The 10229-nt window shown below is 43.2% G+C and overlaps 1 protein-coding gene across 1 annotated transcript in view; it reads right to left on the bottom strand.

Annotated features, from left to right (window-relative positions):
* Positions 1-450: 450 nt before the first annotated feature.
* The window catches only part of LOC102416882 (nesprin-1), a gene marked incomplete at its 3' end in the record, with an annotated part of 177120 nt that continues 167341 nt past the window's right edge, over positions 451-10229 (bottom strand). Inside the window, exons 47-50 of the mRNA XM_023758190.1 lie at positions 6290-6581; positions 4982-5154; positions 1583-1892; positions 451-636 (exon numbers count right to left, since the gene is read on the bottom strand). Of these exons, the coding sequence (XP_023613958.1) occupies positions 451-636; positions 1583-1892; positions 4982-5154; positions 6290-6581 (961 nt within the window). The remainder of the gene's footprint in view (positions 637-1582; positions 1893-4981; positions 5155-6289; positions 6582-10229) is intronic.

The following is a 10229-nucleotide window of genomic DNA, read 5'->3' on the forward strand; positions in this document are numbered from 1 at the left end:
AATTTTAATATCCTTTAAAGTACCGTCTTTCATAATACTGTTGTACTGTTGGCTGGGAAAGCAGAACAAAACATCTAGAATGACATTTCCAAGTTCTTATTAAACTTTTCACTAAGTTATTATATAAACTTTTCTTCTACTGTGCTGGGAAGTAATATCCGATTCTGTCAGCTCCAAGCTGGCGCATACTGGGATGTCTCATACTCAGCAAGCAGCGCATTTGCACGCAGGAGCACACTACACACCGACAACGTTTCATTTTGTTCAAAGTGTAAAGTGTCTTGAATTCCTTTCCCCCCTCTTGTTTATGTTTAGAATTCCCGAGGTGCAAGGTCATATACACCAACCACCAGAAAACAGGAAGGAAACATTTTAATGAACACAATCTAATCTATAGGATCTTTATCACAGGCATGTCAGACTCGAGCACCAGTGAGAGAGAGAAGTTACGGTATCGGTCCACTTTCTGACCTTAATTTTGGACAACTTTTTCTGGGTGGCGGACGAGTCTCCAGATGGGTCCGACCAGCGGTGAAGCTCCTCCTTGGCCGAGTGGAGCCAGTCTGTGAACTCCTGCACGGCGTCCACATACAGGAGGTGGTCCTTCACCATCTCCTCCGCGCTCCGCATTTTCTCCTAGGAAACAAGCAGAGGCGACTCAGCGGCCCTCACGACAGAGGATGTGAAATCAGACACGACAACAGTCTGATATTGGTCTCTTAATCATCTTGGAAGACTTTGTTCTTATTCTTTTTAAATCCTCATCTGAGGAAAATTTTCCATTGATTTTTAGAGAGAGTAGAAGGGATGGAGGTGGGGGGGGGAGAGACAGAGAGAGAGAGAAAGAGAGAGAGAGAGAGACAGAGAGAGAGAGAGAGAGAGAGAGAGCTTGAGAGAGAGAGAGAGAGGCCAATGTGAGAGAGACACATCGATTGGTTGCCTCCCACACGGGGTTAGAGATTGAGCCTACAACCAAGGTATGTGCCCTTGACTGGGAATCAAACCAGTGATCTTTTGGTGCTCTAACCACTGAGAAAAACCGTCCAGGGCTTCATTCTTATTCTTGAATTTTCTCTGTGTTTAATATCTTAAAATGAAAATATCAAATCTCAATTATACTAAAAGACTTCGAGGATAAAACCAATTTTCCTATAATTTTACTTATGTCTAGCTTCACATAAAAATCTATGCTTAATGAATGTTGACTAACATCCCTCACTAATTATCCACTTAATAATTATTATTATAATAACTCTTATTAAATAAATGACTTGTGTTGGCTTTTTGTAAAGAACTTTTAAACACTGATATTTGAAGCTCAGCAATTTTGCAGAAGAAAAAACCAAAAAAAGAAAGAAAATGGGTTGACTAACATTCTAAGTGACGAAAAATCATAAAATTAAGAATAAAAAATAAGCCCAGGATTGCAGAAAGGAAAAATGCATGGGCATCCATAGGTGAGAAATTATCTTTATATAATATTGTACAAATAGTTTTTAGAGCAGCAAATTCTCCAATAATGTAACCCATAAGCTATTCTTTACCTGACCCTGAAGTTTTTCCTTCAATATAAAGCACTAACCTTGGCAACGGTCATTATATCATTAAACTGTGTTTTCAGCTCCTCTTGAGCCGTCTCCGTGAAAGACGCATCCTCCGTCTTCTGGTAGAGCTCCCTGGACCTGGCAGTGAGGCGGTGCAGGGCTGCGGCGTGATCCTCGCCCTCTGAGACGATGCACTGGAAGTGGTCCAGAAGGCAAAACTTCTCTTTCAGACCTGGCTGCGGTTTCAAGGGATGCTCCACTTTTTGGTCTACGGATTCCATCCACTGCTCCAACTGGTTTTTCCATTCCAGGTAGTCATTCCATTGGCTAATCACAGCCTCTAAAGTGCTGGGATTAATGTTAGTAGAAAAATAAGTTATCTTGACAGCTCTACTGGAAACCAACTAGGAGAGCATGGCATCCAGGTAAGCCAAGCATGTCAAACTCAAAGGCTAACACAGGCCAAATAAACGAGGCATGTGGCCCGCGGGCTGCGAGTTTGACATGCTTGATGCAAGCTGTCTTACTGAACGCCACTATAAGTGGTGAGGGCGCTGCGTCTAAGGGCAGGGAGAAACACTACTTTTCTGACCCGCAGCACAGTTTCTTCAAACCAAAGTGAATCCATGTCAAAATGTAAGTAAGATGTTGTAGTCATATATGCATCTGGAGATTTGTCTTCCAAATAATAATTGTCTTAATAAATAGGCAAATTTATGAGTTGTGTTGTTAAATATCAGCACTGGGGCATCAATTCAATTTTATTTTATTTTATTTTTAAAATATTTATTTATTTCAGAGAGGAAGGGAGAAGGAGAGAGAGATAGAAACATCAATGATGAGAGAGAATCATTGATCGGCTGCCTCCTGCACACCCCCTACTGGGGATCGAGCCTGCAACCCAGGCATGTGCCCTTCGCCAGAATCGAACCTGGGACCCTTCAGTCCCCAGGCTGATGCTCTATCCACTGAGCCAAGCTGGCTAGGGCTCAATTTTATTTTTATTTTATTGATTTCAAAGAGGAAGGGAAAAGGAGAGAGAGATAGAAACATCAATGATAAGAGAGAATCATTGATTGGCTGCCTCCTGCATGCCCCCTACTGGGGATTGAGCCCACAACCCGGGCATGTGCTCCGACCAGGAATTGAACCATGAATTTTTGGTTCATAGGTCAATGCTCAACCACTGAGCCACGCTGGCTGAGCAAATTTTATTTAATATATATCAATTCTTACTTTTCTTGGACTCAGTTTATTTTATTAAAACCAGATGGCAATTATTTATTGATTGGAATTTAAATTTTAGGGTAATCTTCCTGGTTAAATAATATCATTAGATTGATTTTCACATACGGACATAGATGCACAATGTTTTAGTGTTGAATGGATGAAGAAATGAAGGCTAAATACATTTATAATATAAGAAATGTAATCACAAATGTAATAGTCAACCAAATAGCTCCTCAGATAGTCAAGTAAAAGGCTCTCCAGGCTGGCATCCTGAATTTTAAAGTATTCAGCTCTAAAACTATTCTAAACTCATCTTCAGTGACCTCTCCCAATCTCCCTTGCATAAAATCTTATAATCCTGGAGTCATATCTGTAGGAAATGTACTTGCAGCATTTGCTTAAACTGTTTCTTTCTTTTTAAAAAATGGTTTTATTGATTTTAGAGAGAGGAAGGGAAGGGAGAGGGGAGAAACATTGATGTGAAAGAGAAACATGGATTGGCTGCCTCCTGCACACCTCCTACTGGGGATTGAGCCTGCAACCTGGTCATGTGACCTGACTGGGAATAGAACCAGTGACCTTTCGGTGCATGGGATGACGCCCAACCAACTAAGCCACACCAACCAGGGCTCAAATTGTTTATTTTTCATCAGTAGGAACCTCATCATACATGCCAACATTCTTATCCTTTCCAACTGTTTCCAAATCAATCTCACCTCCCCAGAAGCCACCCTGGGCCCTGCCTTCTTCTACAGTCTCACAACATCTAAGCAACACTACATGAGTCAGAGTTTTCTGGAATGTACCCTGCCCTGGCCTCATAGCACGTAGAGGGTAAAAAGTACTTTGTTTTGTTTTATTCTTTTAGCACAGAAAAAAATAACCACAAAACAAAATAAACTCTGTAGTTACCCACTCTCATTTGAACATTGCTATTGCTCAATATGTAGTTGTCAAATTTAATTTCTTGCTAAAAGCAAAGAATCAAAGATTAGAATCTACTTTTTGTATTTCACATTTTATTCTAACATCTGAAAAATATTCACCCTTATTCCTGTTCACTTTTACAAAGCTAGCTTATTGGCAAGCATTGGGAAGTTTGATCTACTATATAAAAAATAGAATCCTGGGATCTGAAGTTTTTTTCTTTACTGACCAGTTTGAGCTATTACTAAGATTCAAAATTCTGCAGACTTTGGGAGTTACTACAAATGTTCCATATTAAAGAAAAAAACAAACTAAAACAAAACACAACCTCCCACATTTTAATTGAAACCATGGTCCACTTTTACATTGCACGGGGTGATGGCAAATATTTTTATTTTGTTTTATGAATTTTAATCTTTTACTTGTCTATTTATTTTGATCATAGTGAACACACACTTCTTTGGTGATCTAATAGTATATATCGCTGTCAGAATATGGCTCCTGGAATGTATTTTAATATAATTCTGACTGATAATCATTTGTCCAACAAGCCAGCCAGATTACTTGTGGGTACTTTGAGGGAAGGAGGAAGGTGAAAATCTTCCACTCATAAATACAACAGCAACAACATCACCTATTGTAACGACCAGCATCTTCTCTACTTTCTCAGCAGCCCCTGGGCAGTGCTACTCAACAGAGCTCCGCAGGCATCCTGGGCGGAAGGGTTGACTGTTGCTTGTGTGAGAATGCCCCACGCATTGGAGGGCACCAGCTCTCCTGGGCTCAGTCACTACATGCCAGGGATGCTCCATCCCTGTGACCATCAAACACCCCCCCGCCTCATAGTTCCACAACCCCAATGTGGGGTTATTACTTGGGGTTGAGAAAAGATTTATACTTAAGCTCCACTGTTGCCCATGACTTAATTTCCCTTATGTTTCTTTAAAAAGTGAAAATATATTAAAGTTACTCAAGACCACATATCCTTGCTTTGATGAATTAAAAGGATCTATTTTACTGAGTTCAAGTTGTGTGCCAAATTCCATTGACATATTATGGGAGATGTAAATATTACACACACATACACACACAGCAAGCAAACAAATAAAAGTAGTCTTTGCCATTAGAGAAAATACAGTTTAGGCGAAGACAGGCAAGCATACAACTAGCTAAGATCACATGTGTGGTCACTCTACTGCAGGAGGCGTGGCACCGCTCCCTCATTTCACTAAGCCACTGGGCTTTGTTAGGCGATTAAGCACTTGCACTGGACTCTGTACCTCTGAGCGTGGACGGAGGAGCTCATGACGTTGGCCCACACGTCTGTAAGGGTCTGTAGCTGGGTCTGGATCACCTTCTGACCTTCTTTGTTGCTACTTCTCAAGGCCTGTTCCCCTTTGCCAATGGCCATATTCAGCTTGACTTCCCCTTCCCCTTTCATCAGGAGGATGTCCTAGTAAGAAGAGGGAATGCACGTCAGCAGAAATAGTAAAGGCTTCTGATAGTTTTAAAAACAATCAAGGTAGGGAATACCTTATTCACCTTAAAGAGAAAAGGGGACATATGTAATGCTTTCAACAATAAAGATTTAAAAACAGAGAAAAGAAAAGGCAATGAACAAAATAAACTGATGAACAAAACAGGACCAGGGGCATGGATACCTGGAACAGACTGACAGTTCTCAGAGGGGAAGGGGAAGGCGGGGGTGGGGGGGGGAGGGGGACTAGAAGCGATTAATTAAAAAACATATATTCTTATATGCATAACCCATGGACACAGACAATGATGTGGTGAAGGCGGGGGTGGGGGCTGGATGGAAGGGAGCAAAAGAGGGGAAAATGGGGGACATCTGTAACAGTGTTAACAATAAATAAAAAATGAAAACAAAAACAACAACAATGTCTGGACTCTACCGCAATATAAAACTTTAATTAAATATTAGCAACCCGAGAATCTGGGAGTCAAGATTAACTCCAGTTTAAATTCTTGGAAAACTTTGGACTACTTGCCTACGCATTGTAACTTTACTGGGAAACTTAGTTTCAGAGTAAAAAGCAATTATTTCGAAAATGAAAACACGCTTGTTAAAAGCCTAACAGTCCCCTACCTTCAAAGCCTGACTAATGCCTGTCTTTCAAGGTCACCTTCGCTGGCTGCAGGCTGGGCGGTGGTCTCCTTTGCGCTTTCCCCACCCCCGCTGGCTTCAATCACGGCCCCACATGCATGTTGCACGGCCTGTAGCATTTGCAGTTGGTCCCTGCCACTGACTTGAACTCCTGCAGGACCCATTTTTATCTTCACATGCCCAGCAACTTGCATAGTGCTTGGAGGAAACTAGGTATTTATTTCATAATGTTTGCTGAATATTTACTAAACAAAATTTAAAAAATATATATTTTAGAGCTATTAAAACAAACATATTCCTTCCCTTTACAAAGAGGGAAAACCATCCCCTCCGAGTCCTTTTTGCCCAATTTCCCCGTTTTGCTCACCTAATCCTCATTTAGAGAATGGCTCACGGCGTGATTGGGACCCAACTCAACCATTTGTGAGTCTAATCGCATCAGTCCTGGGGCACAGGGGTGTACCTGTATCTGTAACAGCCGTTTTTCCAGGGTGTCCTTGCTTCCCACGGTGCTGTCTGCGCAGGCCAGCTTGTCCTGCACGCCCTTCACCCAGGCCCACATGCTCTGCAGGGCCTCCTCCAGGGCCTCATGCTCCTGCAGGGCCGCCTGGCAGCGGCGCAGCTTCTCCTTGGTCATCCTGACCAGGCCCTGGTAGCTGGTGAGCAGCTGGGAGCACAGGCGCCCTTCCTTCCCGGCGCCGTGGCCTTCCTCGCTGAGCAGCTGCCCGCGCTGCGAGAGCTTGTCCAGAGACTCTCTGAAGACAACAGAAAACAACATCAGCTGGACTCTCCCAGCGCCGGCGAGTCACAGAGGATTGTTGATGTTGGAGCACTCAACAGACAAGAGCTCACAGCTGACACGCCTTTAAACGAAGAGCCTTGCCAGGCTGACCTATGAGGGTGGGGAGGGTGGTTGAGCATCAACCAATGAACCAGGCGGTCACGGTTTGATTCCCCGTCAGTGCACAGGCCCGGGTTGTGGGCTTGATCCCCAGTAGGGGGTGTGCAGGAGGCAGCCGATCAATGATTCTGTCTCTTCACTGATGTCTCTCTCTCTCTCCCTTTCTCTTCCTCTCTGAAATCAATAAAAATATATTTAAAAAAATAAAGTAAAATGAAGAGTCTGGAGACTGCCCTGGCCACCTGCTTCTATGGTTTCTCCAAAGGTAGTTAATACACATCCGGGGACCTGACTGCCCATGCAGTACCTAGATCCAAGCCCAGTGTATGCCGAGGAATTCACTTCAGAAAAGGCCTGGCCTGCCCCTCCAGGCCACCCGGCATCTCTCCCCTCCTACCGAATGCTCTAACCCTGAGCAGCTTGTCGAAACGCCCCCAACCCTCTGCTATACATACATGGAGGCTCCTCTGTGAGAACCCTTCTGCTCTCCTCTGCTCCTGGTCTACCTGTCCCTTTCACAGCTCAGGGCAGGCATTGCATCCCTGGGAAGCATCATGATAACTGAGGACAGGGTGGGGAGTGTGGAGAGAGTGGAGAGGGTGGGGAGTATGGAGAGAGTGGAGAGGGTGGAGAGAGTGGAGAGGGTGGAGAGGGTGAGGAGGGCAGGTCTCCTCCTCTGGGCACCTTCTGCAGCCTCCTACACACCCTGTGTGTCTCAATCCACAGGCTTTCCTTCTAGAAGCCAGGGCTATTACAATCATCTCATGTCCCAGCACCAGTGCAATGTTTGGCAGAGATAAAATGAAAAAAAAAAGAAGAAGAAAAAAAAGGCAATGATTCTTTCAAAAGGCCATTTTACGAGTGCTTAATGGTGTCATTCTTGTATCTCAGGTGCCCTGCTCATCTCAGCTTGGAGTTATGTAAATTAGCTCCAGGGAAAGTGTAACCACCTGTGGCTGGGTAGGCTTCATCCTGTTTGACAGGTTCTGAATTCAGATCAGCACTGTTCTCAGGAGATGCCTGGGAAACCAGGAGGGGGAGAGCAGTTGTCTGAACACAAACTATTGCGAGTAGTGGAAAAATGTTTCTCCTATGATGCCTCTTTTATTTTACTTAGCAGCTATTATGTAAATAGCATCCTTATGGGTCTCTGTGAGATATATGTGACTTATACAATATTATATCTACTCTAAAGTACATATTTTTATTCTGGTAATCTGTTTGATGAGACAAGAAGGTAGTGTAAGCATTGATGTGAGTTAAATAATAATTCAAGAGAATAGATACCACTTGTTATTTCAAGAAGAATTGGTAAATGGATGATAAAAATTCAATGAGTCTCAAGTTTAGGGTACTTTAAAAAAATGGAGGGCATCCCTCCAAAATGTGTGTACTAGAAATATTATGATTAAAAACAACCACAACAGAGGAATAAATGACAAGCAGGTGAGAGGAGTCAGGTGACCCAGCTAAGCACCTGTGTGACCCTCACTGGGAGTGTACAGAGTAGCCAGTTAGAAGGAAACTGGGAACCAATATACTAAGGACTCTTAGCTCTGATCATGGAATATCAGATCAAGAACAATATGGAAGGAGGAGAGAAGTAGGTTATGTTCTATTGTATCTAGACAAGAGTCAAGATTTTAAAGCACAAAAAGTGCACTGTAACTTGCAGAAAGTTATATATGTAGAATGATACTATTATTCTGTTAATTCGGCAATATATTCTACTAGAGGCCTGGTGCACGAATTCGTGCACCAGTGGGTCCCTCGGCCTGGCCTGTGGGATGGGGCTGAAACCAGCTCTCTGACATCCCCCGAGAAGTCCCGGATTGCAAAAGGATGCAGGCAAGGCCGAGGGACCCCACCTATGGCTGATTGTGGCAGGGGAGGGACATGGGAGGTTGGCCAGCCAGGGTGGGACCGTGGGAAGTCTCCAGGGCATGTCTGGCCTCTCTCGCTCAGTCCCAACCAGCTAGACTCCAGCAGTAAGCTAACCTACTGGTTGGAGCATCTGCCCCCTGGTGGTCAGTGCATATCATAGTGACTGGTCGACAGGTCGACTGTCTGCCCCCTGGTGGTCAGTGCATGTCATAGTGAGCAGTTGAACAGCCTGAGCATATCATTAGCATATTACTCTTTGATTGGGTGAATGGCCGACCGGACAACCAGGCACTTAGCATATTAGGCTTTTGTTATATAGGATTTCTGACATTATATTAGACTATGGCAATCTATAGATGATAAAGACCTGATGGTCCCTGGCCTTGAGGAACTCACTGTAGAGGACTGGAGTACACAGAGTCAACAAAGTGTTTATTCCTTGTAACTGCTAAGAGGTGGGGCCAGAGCATCCCAGGGAAATTTTAGAATAGCCATCAAACTAGCACACCAGCAGTAGTTGTTAGTATGGGTGCTATTGTGCACTTGTTTGCATGTTTGTTTTTCAAGACTAGAAACACTCAGCATGTCTGACCAAAAAGAGGACTCGGTGGAAACAGGGAATGGGTCTAATCCAGTGGTTCTCAACCTTCCTAATTCCGCGGCCCTTTAATACAGCTCCTCATGTTGTGGTGACCCCCCAACCATAAAATTATTTTTATTGCTACTTCATATCTATAATTTTGCTACTGTTATGAATTGTAATGTAAATATCTGATATGCAGGATGTATTTTTATTGTTACAAATAGAACATAATTAAAGCATAGTGATTAATCGCAAAAACAATATGTAATTATATATGTGTTTTCCGATGATCTTAGATGACCCCTGTGAAAGGGTCATTCGACCCCCAAAGGGGTCGCAACCCACAGGTTGAGAACCGCTGGTCTAATCTGAATTAGGCAGTTTTCACTTAGTTGATCACTGCTGCTAATTTGTCTGATGAAGCAGGCTGGTGCTAGCCTCTATTGCTTTACAGATGATTGTATCTACTCTTTAAGAGGGTAGCTAAAGAATTTTGGGTCAAATTGCACGTCCCTTTCCAAAGGTAGAATTTCAATGAAGCAACTGAAAATGCCAGGAGTGAAGCATGGTTCAACATCCTGAAAGTCAGGCCAGAGAACCTAGCCTGGGAAAGGAGCCAGAATCATTTGGTCAGTTAGAAAGCAATGCAGAGGCAAATGCTGTAATGGAGAAGGGGAGCCTCCAAGACAGCCGGACTTAATGACCACCCCTCTTGTTTTACAAAGAATTTTGTGAGGAATAGGTAATAATTGTTCCTTGTAAGTTTATTTGGGAATAGAAGAAATCTTAGCATGTTGTAGAGTCATGCTCCATCCAATGAACACAATTGGTGATTTGAGGCTCTTCAGCGCTTCATATGATCAGGTTGGTTGTGTGTGATGGATACAAGAGGAAAACATACTGGGAATGTATTGTCCAGATTCTTAACAGTTCAAATGAAGAACATTCAACTCAAACTGACTTATGGAGAAATAGGACTTTATTATATTTCACATTATTGGAAATGCCAGCCTCAGGCATGGCTGGATCCAGATG

The sequence above is a fragment of the Myotis lucifugus genome, unplaced genomic scaffold (genome assembly GCF_000147115.1).
Source record: "Myotis lucifugus unplaced genomic scaffold, Myoluc2.0 scaffold_125, whole genome shotgun sequence".
Taxonomy (NCBI): Eukaryota; Metazoa; Chordata; class Mammalia; order Chiroptera; family Vespertilionidae; genus Myotis; species Myotis lucifugus.